At 39.5% G+C, this 25,515-nt stretch overlaps 2 protein-coding genes across 9 annotated transcripts in view; both read right to left on the reverse strand.

Annotated features, from left to right (window-relative positions):
- The window catches only part of CCDC14 (coiled-coil domain containing 14), a 47,329-nt gene extending 38,571 nt beyond the window's left edge, over positions 1–8,758 (reverse strand). For 2 of the 8 annotated variants that reach the window (XM_027845123.1, XM_027845122.1), the window contains exons 1-2: positions 8,658–8,758; positions 1,284–1,342 (exon numbers count right to left, since the gene is read on the reverse strand). In XM_027845123.1, coding sequence (XP_027700924.1) covers positions 1,284–1,342; positions 8,658–8,729 — 131 coding nt within the window. In that variant the 5' untranslated portion in view covers positions 8,730–8,758. Of the gene's footprint in view, positions 1–1,283; positions 1,343–8,630 lie in introns of those variants that run through there. The other 6 variants (XM_027845121.1, XM_027845119.1, XM_027845120.1 and 3 more) reach the window with 4 other exon arrangements.
- Positions 8,759–12,126: 3,368 nt separating this feature from the next.
- The window catches only part of ROPN1 (rhophilin associated tail protein 1), a 32,096-nt gene continuing 18,707 nt past the window's right edge, over positions 12,127–25,515 (reverse strand). The window contains exons 4-6 of the mRNA XM_027845131.1: positions 18,662–18,823; positions 12,599–12,774; positions 12,127–12,284 (exon numbers count right to left, since the gene is read on the reverse strand). Coding sequence (XP_027700932.1) covers positions 12,218–12,284; positions 12,599–12,774; positions 18,662–18,823 — 405 coding nt within the window. The 3' untranslated portion in view covers positions 12,127–12,217. The remainder of the gene's footprint in view (positions 12,285–12,598; positions 12,775–18,661; positions 18,824–25,515) is intronic.

Below are 25,515 nucleotides of genomic sequence, written 5' to 3' on the forward strand. Positions count from 1 at the left end.
ATTTTTTTACTTCTCAAATACCAAAAATAAAGAACAAATGATGCTTCACTTAATTTTATAATAAGATACACTTGCTATCTTAGCCATCTTTAAAATCTCTTTGAAGGTTTTAGATCTTCAAAACTAAAAAAATTTAAGGGGGAATGGGGAAAGGCTTCCTATGGGATTTTAGCTCATACCTGAAGAAAGCTAGAAAAGTCAAGAGGCAGAAATGAGGAAGGAGAGCATTCCAGGCACAGAGGAAGCCAGTCAAGAGATGCAGTGTCTTATTCAAGTAACAGCAAGGAAGACAATGTCATTCGATATAGATGGATATACTGCACACTAGATAGGAACATTGATGAAAATCTTTGCTAGGCATACTGAACATTGGGTTTTTAAATATTTATTATTATCATTGCAAATTCAAAGGTAAAATTACTGCCTTTGATGACTGTATATTCTGTTTTGGCTGATGAACCTGTACTTTGCTGAATGTAAATCAATACTGCTTATTACAATTTGAGGGTGTTCGAGATTGTCCTCTGAAAGACTGTAGTTAACCTGGAAAGATGCAAGTAAAGGCCTTTTAATGTCTGAAAGAACATGGACAAATGTTTTACTAGATAAGAAATTTACAAAATTTTATAAAATTTACTAGAGACAAATTTCTGATCCTCCCCACTCACCCATTGATATATGGCAAAGAAAACTCAGAGCCAATTCAGAATACAGTTTCAATTAGAGTTCCTATAAAAAAAGACTAATGTAGGGGTAGCTAGGTGGCACAGTGGATAGAGTACCGGCCCTAAAGTCAGGAGGACCTGAGTTCAAATCCGGCCTCAGACCAAACACTTGACACTTACTAGCTGTGTGACCCTGGGCAAGTCACTTAACACCAATTTCCTTTTAAAAAAAAAAAAAAAGAAAAGAAAAGACTAATGTAATCTGGTTCCATAGTATGGAAAAGAGAAGGCCAAGGTGGAACTTAGTAATAGTACTCAAATCTGTTAGTGGTTATGAAAGGTGATAATAAGCAGCCACTATGTTTCTTTTTTAGGAGCAGAAATGAAGAAATACATTTACAATATAGCAAAAAGTTTTCAGATGAAACACTCAATAATGACAGAATTGTGAAACAATGAAACATATAAACAAGGAAGGATATGGAACCTAATTAACCAGAGAGTTTCTTAATGAATGGAAAGCCATCTATCTTTTTGAAGGAATTTGATTATAGTCTTGACCGGGGACTAGGTAACCTATTGAGAACCCTGAAGTCCCTTAATTATGTAAGTTCTTACCTTTTCTTTCCAGCTGTTAATTTACTTGATCCAGTTTGTCTTCCAGATGATGACACCTGCTGAATATTAAAGTAATTGTCTAAATATTTTTATTACAGCATATTAATAGCATTAGTAATTTCTCTTTTAAATTAATTAAATCCACCCTAAAGTTACAGTTTTCACATACATAAAAAACCCTTTGAATCAAAATACCATATTAAGTACCCCTTGTGTATAGGATAAGTGATTAATAGCAAGACTTCTGCACGAGAAAACTTTGAACCACAAGTGTCCAATTTGTAATATACTGTCATCCTCTACCAATCCATGCTGTTCTACATAATTGAGAAAAGCAGGTTCTAAAGATGTCTTCATCTTTGTCTCTCAGCGTTTATCTCTAAATTAATTACCTGCTTTCCCAATCTGTTTCTGGACACTATAACACGTTATATTTGATTACTTTTATGAAGCCTATTCCTCTTGCAAGTGCTATATTTCAGGGGTCTGGGTTTATATCCTTGGTGCAAGTTCTGCCACCCATACAGACTGTAACCCCTTTACAAATGAGTAGACTGACTTGAAGAGTTGCTATGTCAGAAAAATCCAACATCCTGAGGTTACCTCTCAAATAGAACTTAAAAGTCCCTAAATGACAGACAAACAGTTCATCACCAGGATCCTTTCTAGCTTAGAAAGAATGAGACAAGCCTATTCTCCATGTGAGAACCCAGGATCACCTCTATGCTTTGATGAAGTATTGCACAGTAGAATTTCAGTAGAGAAGTACTATAAGGCACATTTTTTTCCTTTGTTAATGAGAACATAAAATAATACAGACATACACATACATACCCACACACATACACATAATTTCCACTGCAATGGGTCATGTATCCAGGGATGTCAGTCAATAAAAATTAAGTGTCTATCTAGGTGGAACAGTGGACAGAGCATTGTACCTGGAGTCAGGAAGACCAGTTTGAATTCAATCTCAGCCTCTTACCAGCTGTTCAACTCTGGCCAAGACACTTTAACCTATATTTGCCTCAGTTTCCTCATCTGTAAAGTGGGGATAATAGTAGCGCCTATCTCCTAGGTTGTTGTGAGGCTCAAATGAGAAAATATTGTGAAGCATTTAGCACAGTGCCTACTGTACAGTGGACACTATATAAATCGTTACTACTGCCACCGCCAACACCATCACCACCACATACTCAGCACTGTGCTAAGTACTTGGGATATAAAGAAAGGCAAAAGAAAGCACATACTCTCAAGGAGCTCAAAGTCAAAAGAGAAGACAATGTACAAAAACTCTTGATATACAAGCTATGTACAGGATAAACTGGAAATAATCAACAGAAGGAATGTATTAGAATTAAGGGGGTTTGGGAAAGGTTTCCTTTGGGATTTTAGCTCACACTTTAAAAGAGCTAGGGAAGTCAGGAGGCAGAGATGAGGAAGGAGAGCATTCCAGGCACGAGGGAAACCAATGAAAATACCCAGAGTCAAGAGGGAGTATCTTGTTCAAAGAAAAGCAAGAAAGTCATGTCCCTGGATGTAAATTGACCTACTAGATTGATCAACCGCCTACTGGATAGGAGACTAATGGAGCATTTTTGCTGGGCATACTGAGCACAATGTTTTAAAGTATCTATTACTATCCTTCCAAAATAATTCAAAGGTGATACTACTGTCTGTGATGGCTGTTTGTGTGCTATTTTGGCTGTTAAGTCTAGTTCAAATTAAGGACTCTACTCCAAACCACTTTACATTAACTACACTACGATTTCAGTGAACAGTATCTTATTAAAGCACAGATCCAAATTCCCAATCTCCTAAGTACAATCAACAATAAATTCCTTAATTCCTCCCCAAATACACATCTATTTTAATTTAGTAACATTTTTTTATATTTAAATTTTTTTAAAAAAGCCATGTACTCAACACTTTGTTAGGTACAATGCAGAAAACAAAAGGTAGAAGTGACCTTGGATTATCTGACGATTTAGCTGAAACAAACTGAAGGTACTATTACTGCATTAACTATACAGCAATGAGACACGCATTATACATTAACAGAATTTATACATCCAAGTAAGTGTCATTCTTTGAAAGTACTCACCTTGTGAGATTATTCATTCATTCCAATGACACTACTATTACTCAAAACATTTTAGTAAAGTCTTTAAGGCCAACTATAAACCACAAAAGAAAATCATACTTCTTACTTTGTAAACACAACTCATTTTTTTAAACCAAAATTTGCCATTACCCAGATTGTTCACTCATCGTTGGATCAGATTTAAAGATGGAAGAGATCTTAAAAATCATATGGTCCAACTCTTATTTTACAGATGAAGAAAGTGAAGATTAGACAGCTTAAGTAGCGTGCCTAAGATCACTCTGGCAGTGAGAAGCAGAGCTAGAGTCCGAACCTAAGTCATCTGACGACAAATCAAGGGCTCTTTCCATTGTACTACACTGTTCCTATTGGACTTAGCCTCAGGAGACAGTATGCCCAGCCTCAGATACTTATTAACTCTGGGTCCCTATGTAAATCAATTAATCTTTCTAGGTATCAGTTTTCTCATCTGAAAAATGAGGGAGCTCAAACCAATGGCCTCTCAGGTCAAAGATACAATCCTATGATCCTATTCACTACAAGGATCTTCCAATGATTTTTTAGCTCTTTCCAAAATCCATTGAGAGAAGGTAAAGATTTGCCTTCATTTAGAATATAAGACCTGAGGCTCTAAAGATAATTTCAGAAGACTAGTGGTTCCCAAAATGTTTGATAGTCATTTTTTTCATTGCTATTATGACATTTATTCAGATCACAGACTAAATAATTTCCCAAATGAAAATCTGCTTCTTCCCCCTCCTATCTCCTTCCACTCATGAGAAAAACAAGAAGAAAACAAAACCAAGCTTTGGGGAACAGTCATCATTAGGATGCTGATAGGAGAACCTTTCAGAACCCCCCAAACCCTCATACAAACATGTACAGTCAATCAAACCAACTCTCACATTAGACATGTTCAAAATATCTCAGTCTCCACTGAGTCTATCACCTCTTTATCAGGAGGCGGCATATTTCACCATGAATCCTCTGGAATTGTGGTCATTGCATGGTACTGATTAGTGTTTCCAAGTCTTTCAAAGTTATTTGTCTTTACAAGATTATTATTTCTGGCTCTGCTCACTTCAATCTGTATTCATATGTCTTCCCATGTTTTTCTAAAACCATGCCCTTCATAATTTCTTATAAAACAATAGTATTCCATCCAATTCATATGCCATAACTTGTTTAGCTATTCCTCAACTGACAGCAATTTCCAGTTCTTTGCCACCAAAAATGATCTGCTATAAGCATTTTTGTATATATGGGTTCTTTGCCTTTTTTTTTTTTGATCTTTGTGGGATATAGACTTATTAGTATTATCACTGGGTCAAATAGTATGTACAGTTTAATAGCTTTGGGGACATAGTTCCAAATGAAAAAAGGAATTTTGATGGAAAAAGGAGAGAGCCTCCCAGCATGACTATTACAAATGGGTTAACAGTCACTTAGATACAAGTTCTGGTTTGATTTTTTTTTTTTTACATCAGGTATTACTAATGGATCTCATGCAAACGAGAGTAAGATAGTATAGAACAGAATACACATAACTGATAAGGAAATTAAATATAGGTGAAAGAAAATTGTAGTATGGAGTTATTTTGGAAACTCTTCATGAAAGAGTTATTCTTGAGTGCGTCCTGGAAGAAAATTTGTATCATTTAGACAAATGAAGAGGGAGGAGAAATTTCAGGTGGGAAGAATTGAAAACAGAATTAGTAAAATGCAGGGTTAGTTTAGGAGATAAGAAAACTGGTTTAAATGGAATTGAAAGGACCTTTCTTAGGAACAGTGAGAGAGCTAAGCTAATGTCTGATATATAAAGGCGGACCAGTTGTTTAAGAACTCTGTGTGCCAGGCTGGGTGAATTGTATTCGATATACTATGAAGCCATTGTAGGTTCCTGATCAGGTAGAAAAGATGTTATGAAAATGTAATTTTAAGACGTCCAATCTAGTAATATTAAGTAGAATGGACTAGAGTGGGGAAGGGCCAAAGGTAGAGATCGATAAAGAATTTATACGATGAAGCTGGTGGCTGTGAAAATGTAAAGGCAAAAACAACCTCTAGAAAATACAGCATAGTAAAAAAGACTCGTGGCAGTTGGAAAAGAAGAGGTAGAAAGCAAAGATAACTCTAGAAGATCAGGAGAATGGTGGTACCATTGACAGAACTGAGTCCATTGATAAGGAGAACAATTTTTAATAGGAAGAAACTTTATTCTAAAATTGAGCTTGAATAATGACAAGACAAAAAAAGGCAATTGGAGATGTTTTGCAGGCAGCTGAAGTTATAGGAGTTAAGTGCAAACAAGAAGTCAGACCTGGAGATGTAGATTTGGGAATTAATAACAAATTGATGATTATTTCAAACAGAGGGTGACTGTGTGTCCTGTGTCCAATGCAGCAGAAAGTTTGCAGAGGGTGAGGACTGAGAGAAAAAAGTATGAGACCTTTCCTAATCCCCAGCAGTTGAAATGTGGTCCCAGAGAAAATGCCTGTGCATTTTCACTGACTGTACCCCATGCCTGGAATGTTCTCCCTCCTTGTCACTGACTTCGGGATTCCCCAATTTCCTTTGTATCTCAGCTAAAATCTTGTTCTTCAAGAAGCTTTTCTCATCCCCCTTCAATGTTAGTCCCTTACTTCTGAGAATACCTCCAATTTATCCTATACAGAACTTGTTTGTGGGACTATCCTTTGCCTTTCTTTGCATTTCCAGCACTCAGCACAATGCCTTGCACATAGTAGGTTTTCTCTCTTTTTTTTAATATCCAAACTCCTTGGATGAGTGTTTCATAATGGCTGCCTCTTCTTTCTCCTTAACCCATACAATCAAGGAACAAATCAACAAGTGAAGTCAACAAGCATTTAAGTGCTTCCTGTGTGCAGGCACTGTGCTGAGTGCTGGGGGTACAGGATAAATTGGAAATAATCAATAAAGAGAAGGCACTAGGATAAAGAAGGACTGGAAAATAGTCCCCGTAGAAGGCAGGATTTTTACCTGGGACTTGAAGACAGGAAACCAGGATGTAGAGACGAGAAGAGAGTGTTCTATATATGGGGGATAGCCAGTGAAAATGCCCAAGATAGTCACGTGCTAGGAACAACAAGGAGACTTATGTCTCCTTGGTAGAGTACAGGATGGAAGTGGTGTGAGGTAAAAGACTAGAAAAGTGGGAAGAGAGGGAAAGATAATGCAGAGTTTTGAATGGAAGAGGATTTTATATTTGATCCTTGAGGTGACAGGGAATCATTGGAGTTGGATTGTGAGTGTGTGTTATGTGTGTGTGTGTGTGATATAACATGGTCAGATTTCTGCTTTGGGGAGATCATTTTGGCAGATGAGTGGAAGATGAACTGGAATGAGGAGAGACTTGGGGAAGGGAGATCAACCAGCATGGTATTCCCACAGTTCAGGTGTGAGATGATCAGGGTCTGAACTAGGGTGGTGGCAGTGTCAAAAGAGAAAAGGGGGCATATTCCAGAGATGTTACAAAGGTAAGATCAACAGGCCTGGGCAACAGATTGGATATGGGGGGTGAGAATGAGGAAGAGAAAATTGTGTATAAATACATAGGGAGGTAACTGGGAGGAAGATGCTATCCTCAGTAGTAATAAAGAAGTTTGGAAGAGGGGAGGGATTTGGGGGAGAAGATAACAGGTTCAGTTTTGGATATGTTGAGCTTAAGTTGTCAATAGGGCATCAGTTTGAGACGTCCCATAGGCAGTTGGAGGTATGAGACTGGAAGTCAGCAGAGAGGTTAGGGTTGGACAAGTAGATTTGAAAATCAACAGCAAAGAAATGATAACTGAATTCATGGGAACTGATGATTATCACCAAGTAAAATAGTATAAAAGGAGAAGAGGCCGCAGGACAGGGCCGGACAACCAGTTAGCTGGATGAAGATTCAACAAAGGGGGCTGAGTAGTCAGTCACACGGAGGGGAAGAGAGCCAGGATAGAGTAGTGAAGGATGAAGATAAAGAAGAGGATATTAGACTCGCCAATTAAAAGTGAACAGTTTTAGTTGAATGATGAAGTTGGAAGCCAGACTTCAGAGTTAATAAGAGAATAAGAAAAAAGGAAGCTGAAGCATATACTGGAGACCGATTGAGGTCATAGGGAACCACTGGAGTTTGAGAGAGAGAGAGAGAGAGAGAGAGAGAGATTCAGCGTTGTACTTTAGGGAGATCTCTTTGGTAGATAAGTGAAGGATGGAATTGAGTGGGGTGGGAAGAGACCTGGGTGAGGGAAACCCATCAGCAGGGTATTTCAATAGTCAAATCTATTCATACCTATCTGTTTGTGTGTATATAAGTATGTATATATTTATCTATTTACATGTGTATGTGTGTACATATATATACACACAAACACACAATATACAGATAAGTAGATTTGACTACCGAAATATATGTATATACAAACATGTATGAGCACACATATACACACACATATTCTTTTTAAGTTTACCCACAAAGGGCAGAATATGGGACCATAACAGGGATGGATGGATGGATGGATGGACGGATGAAGTGTTTTGAGGAGGAGGGAAATATGGGCATGTTTTTAGGCAAAAAGAAAGCTGACAGCAAAGAAAGAGGTTGAAAACAGGTGAGATATGTATAATTGGGATCATACTGTTTGCTTTTTCAATGGGAGAGAGAGGGACTGGCGCAAAAATTTTGGAACTCAAATTTTTAAAAAATGAATGTTAAAATACATATTTTTTTTTAAAAAGAAAAACAGGCAGCTAGGTGGAGCAGTGGATAGAGCACGGGCCCTGGAGTCAGGAGGACCTGACTTCAAATCCGGCCTCAGAACACTTGACACTAGCTGTGTGACCGTGGGCAAGTCACTTAACCCCGACTGCCTCACCAAAAAAAAAAACAAACAAAAAAGAAAGAAAACAAGTGAGAGGGGGGTATCATGGAGTCAAGAAGGGTGAAGTCTGAAGGAAAAACGACTGGGTTTTTCAATCTCAGCAACTCCCAAAGCCTTTGCACGACTTCGGGGGCCGGGGAAAGCAGCGCTCACACCGAGATATCACGGGCCGCGTGAGGGTCACCATTACCCGCGGCCCCCAAGCACGTCTCTCCCTCCTCCTGGTCACTGCCCGGGGTCACACGGCGGGTCCGGGCTGGAACTCGGGTCTCCTGACTCCCAGTTTGGGGTCAGATCCTGCCCTCAAGGAGCTTAGAGCCTAATGCGAATACAGACCCCGGCCGAGCCCCATCCCCTCACCTGAGCCGGCCGAGGCCCGGGTCTCACCATCTCTCGGGTCCTGAGGCGTCCATCGACCCTCCGGGCAGAAGCCAGGCGGTTGATCGAGTTAACAGCCATAGGAACCGTGACCCTCTCGGGCCGCCTTCCTTGGCTCCTTGGGCTTCCGCTTCCGGTTTGGTTCCCGCCGAACACGGCGCTTCGATTTTCTGTGATCGACCAATCGGGTCTTCCCCCCTCCCCCGCGGCTTCTGCGCAGGCGTGGATCTGGGGGCATGCTCAGTTAGCCTCCACCCTGGAAGTTACTTCCGCCAGGAGCTGAGGTAAGTGGGGCGTGCGCGGGTTTCGGATGAGGTTTTCTCTGAGCCGGATTGGGTAAAGTGGGATCGAGGTGACGGAAGGAAGGAAATTGTCACAGGCCACAGGAGGCGGCCACTGGGGACGTGAATTCGAATCCAGAATCTATGAACTTTTTCCTCTCTGGCCTGTTTCTTTTTCTGCAAAATAAGGGTGCTGGACTCAGTGAAATCGAAGATTCTTTATTTCCGGCCCCAAATTGACTTTCTGATTGAATTAAATCTCCCTGCCAGGAAACCATCTACCTTGCCTTTCCTCACCCCTCACCTATGGCCCCTTACCCCATTATCAAATGAAATGACATAGGCAAAGCACGTGACAAACCTTAAAGCGCAATGTAAACGTTCGTCATCCCTATGTGTGACCGACCCACCCATGATCTAGACTTCCCTTGGACTGGCGTTCAGGGCTCTATGCAGTCTAACACTGTCATAACCTTTCTAGCCTTGTCTTCTGTTGCTCACTCTATCCACGTGACCCAAACCCAGATTCTTCTGGCTTAGAGACCAAAGTTGTCTTTCCACTACAACTCTCATGTGTTCTTGTTGACTCTCATATGATTTATTGGGCAACGGTGGATACAGTCCTGGACTTGGAATCAATAAGACTGAGTTCAAATCCTGTATCACGCACTACTTAGCTTTGTCACTTTGGGAAAGTAACAACCTCTTTCGGCCCCTGTTCCTTTCTCTGTAAAATGGGTGGGTGGGGAATAGCACCTATCTTATAGGGTGGTTGTGAGGATCAAATGAGATAAGATTTGTATAGCGTTTTGCAAATCTTAAAGCACTTTTTAAATGCTAGCTTACAGTATATACAAGTATTAACTCCATTTCCCAGATGAGATAATTCAGATTCAGAGAGATTAAGTGATTTACTTAAGTGATTCTACGGTCCCACAATCAGTACCTGGATGAATTGTAAAGAATAAAAACTGCAAAATAAATTTAAAGACTTATTTTTTCCTCAGTTCTTATACTTCATCTCTGCAGTGTTTGAAACTGGTGACCATGCCCTCCTGCATACCCTTTCTTCCCACGGTTTTAAGGAAACTGCTTTCTTGTTTCTACTTGTAGCACTGAGCCCTTTGTCTTTCTTGTAAGTTCATTATCCTTGTTCCCTTATGCATGGGTGTACCCTAAGGCACTGGGTCCCAGACTCTCTCAGGAGACTCTACTGAGATCTCTCTGGTATCTCTATACTCTGAGTTCCCATGAATGCAGTTATTATTTCTATGCAGATGACTCCCAAGTGTTTATACACTTCCACCTCTAATCTCTAAACTCTTCTTTAAAAAAATTAAATATGGTTTCACTGGGTCAAAAGGATATGACTTTTGGGGCTTTGTTCCAGATTGCTTTCCAGAATAGTAGTACTGATGTACAGCTACCCAAGCAGTGTAGTAAGATACTTGTTTTCCTATAGCTGCTGCAACACTGGTCATTTTCCGTTTTTGCTAATATTACCAATCTGTGGGTGTGAGATAGTCCATCAGAGTTACCTTAATTTATATTTCTCCAATTATTAGTGATTTGGAGAATTTTTTTATATAAGTATAGATAGCTTGGATTTCTTAGAAAATTGCTAGTTCATATTCTTTGACCATTTATCTATTGGAGGAATTGTCTTTAATTCCTAATTTTTTTTTTTAAATGAGGCAATTGGGGTTAAGTGACTTGCCCAGAGTCACACAACTAGGAAGTATTATGTGTCTAAGGCCGAATTGGAACTTGGGTCCTCCTGACTCCAGGGCTGGTGCTCTATCCACTGTGCCACCTAGCTGTCCCTAATTCTTACAAATTTTAATCAGTTCCTTACAATCTTGGAAATGAGACCTTTAACAAACTTGCTGCCAAGATTTTTCCTAGCTCTTTCCTTTCTAATCTTAGCTGCATTGGCCCTATTTTTTATTAAAGTAAAAACTTTTTAATTTTATGTAATCAAAATTGTCCATTTTTTTGTTTGTTTTTTTGTTTTTGTTGCTAGGCAGTGGGGTTAAGTGACTTGCCCAGGGTCACACAGCTAGTAAGTATTATGCGTCTGAGACTGGATTTGAACTCAGGTCATCCTGACTCCAAGGCTGGTGCACTATCCACTGTGCCACCTAGCTGCCTCCATTTTTTTCCTTCTTGTGACCCTTTTAAGTCTCCTTTTTGGTCAGAAACTCTTCCCCATTCATAGATTTGCAAGATAATTTCTTACTCCTCCAATTTGTCTGTGATGTGACCTTTTATATCTAGGTTACTTATACATTTGGATATCGTGGCACATGATAAGAGGTGTTTGTCTATACCTCTTAGTGCAGCTTAAAAATCTCATTTACTCTTGTGGGCACCCTGCTGTCACATTATTGACTTTTCAGGCCACCACTGAAAATCCCAGTTTCTTTTTTTTTTTCCCAGACAAACTGCTGTCTAATCATACCTTCCTGCCTTGTGAAGGTGATGTTGTGTGACCAAGAATATAAGTTGACATCCTTCTTTATTGAATTTCAGTTAATTAGATTCAACCCAGTGCCCTAGACTCTAAAGATCTGGGCCGTGACTGTCATCCAGTGTCTGAGTGCTGCTTCTCAGCTTTTTATCATCTACAGATTTAATAAATATGCCATCTCTGCCTCTTTTCAAATCATTAAGAAAAAATGTTAAACAGTAAAGGGCCAAATACAAGTCCCCCGGGGGATGCTACCGTGGACCTCCTGCCAAGATGACATTCAGCCAGTTCTGAATCCATCCAATTATATTATCATCTAGCCCACATTCCTCCAGCTTTTCTACAAGATGTATGGGCCAATAAAATTGTCAACATTACAGATAATGGAGAAGTAATAAAATGAGAAGATAAATTAAAAATGGTGTTTGAATGTGAAAAACAAACACTTGTCATTTATGACATGCTGATACAACTTAATAAAAATCATGCATATCATTAATGGTGTTAAATAAACATTCCCTCTTTGAAATTTAACATTTTTACTTGTCTCAGTATTTTTCCAGTCCTGACCTCATTATCTATTTGTAGAACCTGGTCCAAGCAAGGAGAGAATAGGAGTTCTCACATCAATATTAGTGTTCTGAGAACTTCTTAAACATAAACACACACACAAATTTGTAGCTAGCATGTTTGCCTAATTGTTTATTAGCATACCAGTTGTACAAGAAAATTGACATTGGATGTTGTATGGGGTGCAGTCATTCTGAAGCACAATTATCTCTGTATCTTCCTTCCTTTAAAATTGCTGGAGTGCATTTTTATTCCAGCCTTACCCTGGGATTTTGGGTAAAGTCATTCACCTTGATTAAACCGTCTGGACCGATTCTGTTTGGGCCAAAAATATATTCTTAGTTAATTCATTTAACAGACTCATTATTTTATCAAGAAGCATAATATATTAAATACTTCCTCTTTTCTACATGATTCCTCTAGCCTTATTTCTAATCCTCTAACACCTTTTATTTCCCCCACTTCCTGTTTTTCCTTTGCCATATCCTACTCTTTCTTTTTCTTTGTTCTCCATGATACCCCCTATTTTTATACCAACACTGTAATTTACTATGTTCTGTCATAAATCAAAGTCCTGCTACAATCACTTTCCCATTATTCTTCCACTCAGCTTATGAAAATGTACTTACACTTCGTGTTCAATGTAGTGCAGCACTCGACTGACGTGGGATGCTGAAATCTCCCCATCCACTTCAGCAATATATGTGTAAAGAAACTGAAAAGTGCTAAAAGGGATTCGGGGAGGTCCGCCATCATGTTCAGGTGATAAAACTTCACACACAATCTTGAGGGTTTTGGCTATGGTCTATTAAAAGGAAGATAAAAATAGGTGGTTAGATTCTTGAGGCCAGCTTAGACAGGAGAAAGGTGATGACAAATAGAGTTATCACCTGTATCAATCAAATGGTATGGGAATGACATCACATTCTTGAACAGAAATTCTTAACCTTTTTTTCTGTTATGGATCCTTTTGACTTGTGAAGCCTGTGGACCTCTTCTTTGAATAATATATTTAAATAAATAAAATAAAAAACATAAGATCACAAAGGAAATCAATTATATTGAAATAAAGTTATCAATTTTTTTTTAAAGTTCACAGATCCCAGGTTAGGAACTTCTGTTCTAGAGGGATTATAATCCTTATATCTAAAACAGTTTCATACTATCTCACAATTATTTAGTATCTACAACATGCTTCTTTTCTTTATTGGCATTCTGGAAATGAAGCTTATAATTACATATTATAATTAAATTTTATTGTAATTACATTTTGTATATTTTAAAAGCATGCTCTAGGTCCTGTCACTAAATCAGTTATATAAGAAAAAGATGATACCCTTCTGTATTACCAAGATTCAATCACAAGCAGTTGGGAGAGGCAGCCCAATGAAAAATAGTCCATTAGTACTCCAGACTTGGACAAACATTACAATGAGTTGGTTTCCAAATTAAATAGAAGGTGGAGAGAGTTGGCTAGATAGCATCTGGAAGATCACACAGTGTTTTTATTGATCCCAAGCTCGTCCCTCATACAAAACCAGCTTTTTTTTTTTTTTAAACGCCAGTATGCTTTTGATGATGCTGCATGGTTGAATATATGAATACCATGATCTCAGAAGTCTTAAAGTTGGGGATAATCTAAAGGAAAATGAAGAGACATGTTTGGTTTACGTAGACTGCAACACATTATCAAATGATTTTTGTGCAAGAAGCGTTAAAAAAGGCAACACACCAAGGCAACGTGTGACCAGAAAAGGCAGGTGATATGGTGAGAAAGAAGAATAGCAGATTAAATGTTCACTGATAAGGAGAAAATTGTAAGACTTGGAAGACGACTTCCAACACCTTGGGCAGGTCTCTGGATAATTTATGAAAGGATGTCAACAGGAGTCACAGAATGACGAGGCAAGCATGGAGTTCCCATCTACCCTGGTCTAACAGAGCATCCTCTTTGCCCAGGGGAGGGGCAGGGATGAATTTCTCCTTGACTTTACAGTACAATGCATTCTTGCTCCTTTCTCTTTTAGCTTAGCCCAAAGGAAGTTGCTATGAAGAGATGCAGGGGAAGGGGACAAACATTTAATAAGCGCCAACTATGAACCAGGCACCCTTAAGTGCTTTATAAGTATTATTTCATTTGTTATACAGCTGATTCTGTAAAGAATACTCGGGAAAGTCACTATTGAGTCAGCTATGACAGAAAACTGAAGGGGAAGGGTTACTTTTCTAGGGATGAGCACTAACACATAAATAATGCTGAAATCTAGGACACAATCCATTCTATTGGACATATTATGTAGTAATGTAGTGATAGCATCTGGAAGCCAGTTGTTTCTTCAGTATGCTTAGTAAATACAGGCTCTGAATTTAAATGCTATCCTATGAGATGCTGTGCCAAGTTGTGTGACTGAAGGGAAAAACCAAATAGAAAATGAATGATTTTGCCAGCAGTTTGAATGAAAGGTTGTCATATCAGAGTAAAACTTTTTTCTTAAAGAAAATTTAAGAGACTCATTCAGAGTTGAGACTGCTCCTGTTTTATATTTTTTCAGACCAACCTAGCTTTTGACTTATGACTTGTCTCAGAATTTTACAAATGGGAACTGTTACTAAAGCAAAAGTTATGAAACAACGGGAGCAGAGGCGGAAAAATTATAAGAAAATATGCCAAAGGATTACTTACCCTGGTCTAGTAAATATGGCTAATACACACTCTAAGGTAGGGATATACCTATTAAAACAGGTGTGCAGATTAACACTTCCCACAATCCAGTGACAAGTGAAATATTAGCGGTACTGAGTGACCAACCAGATAACAGGTTGTAATTGTCCAGAGGACTGGCCTCATTGCCCTTTATGTATACTGTTCTTGGGCTTCTGAAATGATGTAAGCTCTTTTGGATGGGGAAGTATGAAGATGGATGAAAGCTTAGTAGGAGGGCAGACTGGGTGAAAGAAGAGGAGGATGCAGAGTTGTGGGCATGATAGATCAAGGTGACAGCAGGTGTGATTAAATCTGAATGAATGTGAGGTAACCTTGATTGTGTCATTTCCTTAATCATCTTACTAGCTGCTTTTCTCAGTTCCTTTTAAGCTCATCTAATCTTTTGTTTTTGTCCAGTTGCACCACTCTTAACGGCTGTCCTCAAGCCATTCCTTCCACCATTATACACTAAAACTCATTTTCATCATTCAAACAATTCCTTGAAATGTGCAAGGTCTAGTGTAGTGCCTTGCATATAACACGTGCTCGACAAATGTTTGTTAAATGAATGATGAATGGAAGAAAGACTTTTTTTTTTTTAAGAAAGACTTCTTGTACTGAAGCTTTCCTAGACATAGGTTTCTCACAGCTCATCAATACAAAATGCGTGTGTGTGTGTGTGTAAAATACAATTTTTTACTGCCTCCCTCCACACAGTGTTGGAAGAAAATAGTCTCTCAGAGCAGATTGTCTCCAGCCCAGGAAAGCAGTGCATTGGGGTCTCCCAAAGGGCCAAGATTATAGGTTTAGCTCCCAACTATTGGGGTTAAGTGACCAGGGTCACACAGCTGGCAAATATCTAAGGTCAGATTTGAACTCAGGTCCTCCTGACTCCAGGGCTGGTACTCTATCCACTGCACCACCTAGGCTAGCAACACCAGGTGCTTAGAGCAGATCCCTGGAAGAATAGCTGAAGAAACAAACAAAAGATAAAGAGCTATCACAAGACCAAGTTGTTGTTGCTTGTCCTTCCTTTTTGAAGAGGACCATGATATCAGGAAGGTGATGTTATGACTTTGCAAGTGAGTTGGATTTAAGTGAGGCAGAGCTGGGCAAAGTCACCAGCCTCACTCTCCCCTCAGGAACCATATGGGTCCAGTGGCAAGATATAGATCAGGAAGACTGGAGATAGCCCAGGATGCAGTGGGAGACCTTGGCCTTTTTAAGCTAAGGTCTTCCCCAGGTCTCAGTTTGTCTGAGGCAACACCCATTCAGTGATTAAGGCTACCTAAGAAATGAGGCAAAGAATGGCCTTTTACCTAGTCAAAAACGAAACAAAAAATCAATATGAGAGGGGAAGACCCTCAGGGTTTCTGGCCAAAACAGAAACAACTGCTATTTACACTCACTCTGAGCCATCAGAACCCAATAATGACCCAGTGAGGCTTGGGCTGGGACCTACTGTTGACCAATCACTGAGGACCAGAGTGACTTGGGTTTAAGGCATGGTCCTTAAAAAATAATGTAGCCCATAAACCCCAAGATATCTTGCAAGCTTTCCAAAATTTATATACCTTTGGGCAGAGTATCCACAGGTAAAAGTATGATTCCCTCTGTGTACAGAGGGAGATGAAGGAGAGAGAGAAGGAGGGAGGAGGGAAGGAAGAAAGGAAGGAAGGAGTTGCATTGCCCAACTGGAACTGGCCAGGTGGGTCCCCAGTGAGGCAGCTACTACTACTCACAGGTTGTTCTTCGTCCTTCATTCTCCAAGAGGACCATGACATTAGGAAGGTGATGTCATGACTTGCAAGTAAGTTGGATTTAAGTAAGACAGGGCTATGAAAAGTCACCAACCTCACTCTCTCCTCCTGAACCATCTGGGAGGACACAACAACCCTGAGAGGTAGGTGCTAATATTATCTCCATTTTACAGATAAGAAAACAGGCAAACAGAGGCGAAGGGACTTGCCCAGGGTCATACAGCTAGTAAGTGAGTTCATATTTGAACTCAAATCTTCCTGACTCCAAGTCTGACACTCTACTATACCACCCTTAGTTGCCTCTGGAAAGAAACCCCAAAATGAAAACTCCTAGGAACATCATAACCAAAATCCAGAGCTTCCAGGTCAAAGAAAAAAAAATACTACATTAGCTGCTAGAAAGAAAAAGTTTAAGTACTAAGGAGCCACAGTCAGTATCACATAAGATTTAGCAGCTGCCACTCAAAGGAATGATGAACATGGAACACAATATTCTAAAAGGAAAAGGTTACAAGCTTAACCAAGAATAACTTACTCAGTAAAACAATAATAGTTTTACCATGGGGGGTGGGGTGGGGAACAGACTTTAATGAAATAGGATTTCCAAACATTTCTGATTAAAAGACGAGCTGCATAGAAATTCTGAAATACAAACATTGGAGTCAAGAGAAACATTAAAAAAAATTTTAAAATACAAGTTTGTACTTGGAAAATATAAAGATGAAATGTTTGCATTCTAGTGGGGGTAGGGGAATGATACAAGCATTCCCCAAGAATGAGCAGGGGTTATAAAGGGAGTTAAATAAGATGGAGGACCTGGGAATGATTTTTTAAATGTTTTTATGATCTTAAAAGGAGAAAGGAAAAAGGAAGTGGGAATGGGAAGGATTTACCAGTGAGGAAAAGAGGAAGAATGGAGTAACATATAATGGGAGACACAAGTAGAAGTCTATACTTCTTAAGGGGTAGCTTTCAAATCCTGAAGTGTTGGGAAAATTAAAAATAAAAAATCTTTTCTTCCTTGAGGGTGGGGATTATGGGAAAAGAAAGGTAGCATATCTTTGAATGAAAGAGTGAATGTGGAAAGGGGTGAGATTTGCTACAGTTAACCTGTAATATTATTTTGAGCTTGTGAGGGTCAAATTAGGCATCTTAAAACTAGGAGCTTATGACTGGCCCCTTCTATATGGAATAAATTTTGTTTTTGCAAGCTGTTTTCCACGTGGCACTATTCTGAAATTATTTTCACTATCTCTCTTCCCTAATGGTATGCTCAGCATGGTATGTTACATCCTCCAAAGAACCTCTTGGTAATCTGATACCTGTTGCAAGAACCTGGTATGGGATGATTTTATAAACTAATTGTACCACTGGACACATCATTTTTATTCTTATAGTGCCAATGATAAAGGATGGACTATTGAGACAACCTGGTCCCAGAGGCATCATTGGGAAGTCTAGCACATGGTAAACACTCAAATACTTTTAAAAATTCATTCATTTCATGGCACAGGAACATAAGAGTTCATGGATTTAGAAATGGAAGGGACAACAGAGGTCTTCAAAATCAGCTACTTCATTTCACATGAGGAAACTGAGGCACAGAAAGGTTGTGACTTGTGTAAGTTACATAGCTTTTAAATATCTAAAGCAAGATTGGAATCCAGGTCTTCCTGATTCCAAGTCCAACTTTATATTTTATATACTTATCCATATATATCCATATATATATATATATATACACACACACATATATATGTATATGTGTATATATGTATCTATACATATATACATAGATACATACATGCATACATACATCTATCTATTCATCTATCCATCCATCTATCTATCGTCTATCTATCTATATCCCAGTGCAGCTGTGGTTGGTTTTAAGGTGCCGTTAAAGGACATGTTCAATCTTGGTTAACCACTTTCAGTTTCCAAAATGGTGGCCTAGTTTGAGTTTTTCCTCTCTCCCATTTCTGGTTGCTGAGCCTAGAAGCAAGCTAGAAATAGAAGCCAGAGTACCTGGATAAATCAGATTTCAGCAGCATCCCCTGATTGGAAGATGGAAAACTGACAGTATATAAAAAGATTATTACTCCTCCTTTTTCTTCCTTTCCTCTCCTCTCCCTTCCCCACCTCCGCATACCTTCCTGGCATCACTCCAGAGAGGGAAATCCCTCTCTTCCCCGCCCCCAAAAAATAAAAGACTAAAGGTAACTTACAACTCCAAGAGAACTGCAAGCCAGAGCTAAAAACTTGAGCCATTCAATCTCTTCAGTGAAATGACCCACATTCATCACACTGTTAAATAGATCTGTTGGGAGATTCAGCACCTTCCACATGTGGGCCAATTCATCAGCACGTATGATCAGCCTGCCAGCCACCTGTGGGAAAGAACAACACAACCAGAGAATGAGGCAGGTTCCCAAGTCTAAGATCCATTGGCTTGGGGACCTGCCCCCATCCCACTCCCCAGCTGTCTCCCTGCCTTTCATCAACTTGGGCATTCAGAGATGGTAGCCTGAGCCTCTGCATATCAGGAAAGGAGGAAGGGAATCCCCTACTGGACTTTAGCTTTATCCCAATGAAGAGAAAGCTGGGTAATGACTTAATAATGGTGTCTAGACGTTGTTAGAAAATGGTCTGAAACTTTTCTCCATCTCAGACGACAGAAGGGAGATAGCTTAGCAATAAGAACTTCCTAAAAGGATGTGAAATCTTAGACTAGGTCACCAAGGGGAGAGGTGAGAGCTCTCTTAGTGGTCATCAGTCATCCAGATGCTTATTTATCAGGGATGATACAAGTGGGCTTCAGAGCTCACATGCAAAAGATAGTCACCTGCAAGACAACTTGGAAGCTGCTTGAGAACCTGTTAAAATAACACCTCATGGATGCCAGCACCCCCTGGAGAATTCTGGGGTATCTTTTTACTAAACGACTTCTGAGTATGTACCCTTGTGTAGCAGGATAACATGAAAGGACAGGGAGAGAATGTTTTCTCTCCTACAGGCATATAGGCTGCTTTACCAACACAGGTTTAAAGAAGCCTTTTTGACCTCTAGGTCAGTGAATCAGGCTTTTGGGTCCTCAGAGTTAGTGGGTGTCTACAAGGCTGCTAAGGATTCAGGAGGGGTAGCTTCACATGTGATAGTGAGACACCTTGGGAGCTGAGGCTGTGTTTTGGTCTGTAAGTAGAGAAGTTAGTGCTTTTAGACAACTGCCGTACCACATAAAATTAAACTGTATTCTCAAATTAAGTTGCTGTGACATTCTGGGCCAAAGAGACCTAAGTTGTCATACATTAAGACCTCACTTATCTGATGTGAAAGATGAACAAAACATTCTATTTGGATGAATTTTCTAGGTAACTAAAGCTTAATACCTTTAAACACCATAACTTTTTCTAAATATTAATTATTTTAAAGGAAATTTTCTTAAATATATTACCCACTTATTTTCTTAAATGGAACATATGTAACATTTTACTTTTTTTAATAACATTTCTATTTATTTATTTTTAACATTCTTTTCTTTTTAAATTTTCAGTTCCAAATTGCCTCTCTCCCATCCATCCCCTCCCACACCCACTGAGAAGGCAAGCAATATGATATCCATTATACATAATATTTTACTTCTTGATGACTGAAGGGGTAGGATTATGAACATATTTGTATCTTGAGTTAACAGTTCTATATGTACTTTTTAATCTCCTCCCTTTATTGTGCCTATTTTTAATAGGACCGCCTTCTTCCTCATCTCATCTCCCTTGTGATTTGCTGCTTCTAATATACTGTGGACTGAGAAATCAGATAACCAAACTGCCAATTAGACATCTTCAATGGGATGTTCTGTAATCATCTTAAACTCAACACATCCAAAACTGACCTCATCTCTTTCCCCCTCCCCCAAACTTCCCTATACTGTTGAGGGCACTACTATCTCCCCAGTCACCCAGGCTAGAAACCTAGGTATCATCCTCACCTTCTCACTCTTTCTCAACCTCCATCCCATCCCCCTTCATCCAATTTGTTGCTAAGGCCTGTTGAGTTTATCTTCATAACGTTACTGTCATACACCCCCTTCTCTCTTCTGACTCTTTCACCACCTTGGGGTTGACCCTTACCACATCACATCTGGACTATTAAAATAGTCTGCTGGTTCTTCTCTCTGCTGTAAGTCTCTCCCCACTTCAGTCCATCCTACATTCAGATGTCAAAATGATCTTCCTAAAGTACAGGTCTCACTATGTCACACCAGTAGTTATTGCCCCTACGGTCAAAAATAGAATACTCTTGCATTCAAATCCCTTTATAACCTGTTCTCCCCATTTTTCCAGTCTTCTTACAACGTATTACTCCCCCCCCAATATATTCTGTGATTCTATGACTGGTCTCCTGACATGAGGATGTTCAACATTCAATGGCTGTTCCCCATACATGGAATGCTCTCCTTTCTCATCTCCCCCTCTTGACTTCCCTGGTTTCTTTCTAGTCCTAACTAAAATCCCACCTTCTATAGGAAGCCCTTCCTGATTTCCCTTAATTCTAGTGCTTTCTCTCTGTTGATTATCTAATTTATCTTGTATAGCTTGTTTGTACATAGTTGTTTATTGTGTTTGTAGTTGTCTCTCCCATTAGACTATGAGCTCCTTGAGAGCAGCAACTGTCTTGTACCTTTCTTTGTGTCTCCAGCATTTAGCATAGTGCCTGGCACTTAGTAGGCATTTTACGAATGTTTATTAACTATTATCTAAGATTGGTCAACTAAGAATCTTTAAACCTCTTAAATGAGGTCCCAGGGAAGGGAATAACATCTCTACCTTTGGCGAAGGAGTTGTGTAACAAAATATTTCTAGCACTATGACCTATGTTCTGGAGTCCTGAAGTTGCGAGAGTATGACTTCTGGATAGTGGATTTTTTTTCTTTTTTTCCTTTTTTAAAAATTATTTTTAACATTTGACATTGATTTTTAAAAATTCTGAGTTCTCTCCACTGTGCCACCTCACTGCATTTCTCTAATCAGTAGTGATTTAGAACATTTTTTCAGCTGACTATTGATAGCTTTTTCCTTTGCAGGCAGCTAGGTAGAGGCCTGGGCCCCAAATCAGAAAGACCTGAATTTAAATCTGGCCTCGTACACTTCCTAGCCCCCTTATCTTATGTTCATCTTGCCCTGCCAAGCCTCAGTCTCCCGCCATCTACTGCTTATGCCCCTATTCATCTGCTGCTGGAAAAAAAAAAACCAAAAAAGCAAAACAGCAAACTAGAGAAAATTGTGAAACCAAGTTGCCTGGGTCCACTCCAAATTTTATGTTAAATAATCTCAATTAGACTTTCACTGTGGCAAGACAGTCCTTTTATACTTCCCTAATTATCTCATATACCCATTCACCATAATGGCTTTTCTAAACCTTGTCATCCTTCTTCAAATCTCTCATTCTTCCTCCTCCTTACACCCTCTTAGCTGAGAACTTTGCCTCATATTTCACTGGAAAAATTGGGGTCATATTTAAGAGCTCCTTCATTTCCTCCTTACCTCACTTCACTCACATGCCTTCCCCCACCATCTTCTCTTTCACACTCTTCTCATACAAAGATGTGGTCCTCCTCGGCAAGGCAAACCCCTCTGCCTTGTACAAGTGTTTCATTTCATCCCATCTTCTCCAGTTGATCATCCCCACTCCTCTCATTAATCATCAATGTCTCCCTGAATACTGGCTGTTTCCCTGATGCCTACAAATACACCTATATCTCCCCTATCTCAAAAAAAACTTTTGCTTGATCTGTCTAGCACTGCTAGCTATCATTCTATAGCTCTCCTCCCACTTGTGAGTAAACTCCTAGAGAAGGTTCCTACACTTCCTTTCCTATCACTCTCTTCTCAGCTCTCTGTAGTCTGGCTTCCGACCTCATCATTTAACTGGAAATGCTTTCCCCAGATGCCAAATTTAATAGCCTTTTCTCAATCCTCATATCCTTCTAGACCTCTGTAGATTTTGACACTGTCAATCACTCCTTCTTCTTCGTATTCTCTTCTATCGAGGTTTTTATGACACCATTCTCTCCTAGTTCTTTTCCTACCTGTCTGACCACTACTCAGTTTCCTTTGCTAGATCTTCATTTCAGCTCTAAATGTCCATGTGGACTATTTGTGCCTGACCTGTGGCAGAGCCTTCCAAGCTCATATTGATCTGATCAGCCCCAGTTGGACACACTGTACCTTAACCCCAATGTAGTGATGTCATTTTGGTCCTCTTGGAAAATGAGGGACTGTAACCATCTCAGTTTTCTTTGCTAGATCTTCATGTAGGTCACGCTCACTCATGGTAGATGTCCCCTGAGATTCTGTACTAGGCCTCTTCTCTTTTCCTTTTATGCTGTTTTTCTTGGTGATTTCATCAGCCTCCATGAATTCGGTTATCATCTGTATTCCCAGATCTGTTTATCTAGCTCTAAGTTCTCTTCTGACTTCCACTCTCACACCTCCACCTATCTATTAGACATCTCAAACTCGATGTCCCATAGACATCCTAAACTCAACACATCTGAGTCAGAGCTCATTCTCTTTCTCCCCAAACCCTCCCTTCTTCTGAAGTTCAGTCACTATTCAGGGTACCAGCAGTCTCCTAGTCACCTTATCCTTGAGTCCTCCTTACTTGAGTTCGTCTTCTCCTTAACTATCAAAGTGATCTTCCTAAACTCGAGTGACTCCTTGCTATTTCCAGGATCAAATATCAAATCCTGATTGGCTTTTAAAGCCTTTCATAACCTAGCCTTTTCCTACTTTTATTCCTTTTCACCTCACTCCCTTTAATGTATTTTTTGATCCAGTGAACTGGTCTCCTTCCTGTTCCTCCTATAAGACACTTCATCTCATCATTCTGTGCATTTCACTAAGTATCCCCCAGCCTAGAATTTTCCCCCTCCTCATTTTTGCTTCTTGGTTTTCTTGACTTCCTTGAAGTCTCGCTGAAAATCCCTCTTTCTGGGGCAGCTTGGTTGCACAGTGGATAGAGCACCGTCCCTGAAGTCAGGAGGACCTGAGTTCAAATTCGGCCTCAGACCAAACGCTTGACACTTACTAGCTGTGTGACTCTGGGTAAGTCACTTAACCCCAATTGCCTCACTTAAAAAAAATGTCTTTATTAATGTCTTTTCTAAAATGTAGTATCCAGAACCTAACATGCTACTCCAAATGAGGGCTGCCCAGGACAAAGTAAGCAGGACCCTCACTTCTCAGGCCTTAGAAACAAATACCACCTCTCTTAATGCAGCCTGAGATCACATAAACATTTCTTGGCCACCCTATCACTTTGTGGATGCATACTGAGCTTACAATCTACTAAAATGCCCAGATTTCTTTTTATAAGGACTGCTCTCTAGCCATGACCACTCACATCTTTTACTTTTGGAATGGATTTTCTGAACTTGAGTGCAAGACTTTATCCCCATTAAAACTCATCATTTTAGATTTAGCCCTGTGTTGTAGCCTATTGAGATCTTTTCAGATCCTGCCTGGCATCTAGTATGTTAGGTATTCCTTCTAGTTTTACGCCATTTTGCAGATTTGATAAGTATATAATCTGTGGCTTTATGGAAGGCATAGATTAAAAAGTCCAACATCACACAAGGCTAAACAAGGCCAGATCCCTAGGGCACTCAACTAGACTTTTCTGAACTGACATATAGGCTTTTGATCTCGCACTACAATTAGGTCCTGAATCCTCCTAATGGTACAATTGACTAGTTCTCATCTCACCATTTTGTCAAGAAGAATATGAGAATCTGTCAAAACTTTTGGTAAAATATATGGAAAATTTCCAATTACTCTAGTAATCTTCTCAAACTAGGTCTTTGGATCACTGCTTCCTTTTCTAGATCCCTTTATCATGATCAAGAATTTTGCTAGAAATCATAATCAAGTTCACTGAGTTCACTGACAGACTCCTCTGTCTTCCTTTTTTTTTTTTTGGAAAGGAGGATAGCATTTACTCTGCTCCAGTTCTGTGACCCCAGTCCCCTTCCCCATGATCTTTCATAAGCCTCCAACAGTGACTTCCATTAAGATATACCAGTTCTTGGGGCAGGTAATTGGCGCAGTGGATAGAGCACCAGCCCTGGAGTCAGGAGGACCTGAGTTCAAATCTGGCCTCAGACCAAACACTTGACACTTACTAGCTGTGTGACCCTGGGCAAGTCACGTAACCCCAATTGTCTAAAAAAAAAAGTTATACCAGTTTTTTAAGTACTCAGAGATGTAATTCATCTTGGCCTGGTGATTTGGATTCTTCCAGGTGAGAGATGGGCTCTTTTATTATTTCCCTATTAATTTATATTGCTATCTACTCCCATATTAGCCATTTTATTCTCTTAATTCAAGTCCAAAAATAATTTCCCTTTTCTCTAGAGAAAAGAAGCAAAATAAGAGTAGAATAATCCTGCTGTCTGTCATCTATTATTCAATTCAACAAACATTATCCACATATATGTTCGAGGCATCGGGGATACAAAAGACATAAATTAAATAGGTCCTGGCATCAGAGAGCTTACTTACATTCCCATCCACCCTCAGAAGGATTTCTATCTCTTTCCCTTCCCTTTCACTATATACAGTTTTTTTTTACAGCACCCCTTTATGTTGTCTTCAGTTTTTCCCTACTAGCCTCAGTTCATTTTGAACAATAATGCTCTTCATTAATGACCTTGCTCTTCCTGGACTGTGTCATGCTTTTGTGACTGTATTCTGTTGCCTACCCTCATTTCTTTCTTCTGTGTTTGCCTTTTGGAAATCTAACTTGGTTGACATTGGGGAGTTCTCCTTTCATCCACATCAGACTCTTTAGACCACTCTCCCTTTTCCTCAACAGAATTGTTTTTCTTTGTCTTCATAGAATTTCATTCTTAAGAACTTGCCATTTTCCTGAGCTGACTTCCCCTTTAGGGTTTTAGTCCATGAGATACTGCCATCCTTTCTCTGAACTTTTTAAAATTTCTCTTTAAACTAGGGTTCCTGTCAGACTATACCTAGCTTTCTTTTCTACCAAGAAAATTTTAAGATGAAACTCTTACTTTTCC

Source organism: Vombatus ursinus, unplaced genomic scaffold (assembly GCF_900497805.2).
Source record: "Vombatus ursinus unplaced genomic scaffold, bare-nosed wombat genome assembly UNPS02014959.1, whole genome shotgun sequence".
NCBI classification, from domain to species: domain Eukaryota; kingdom Metazoa; phylum Chordata; class Mammalia; order Diprotodontia; family Vombatidae; genus Vombatus; species Vombatus ursinus.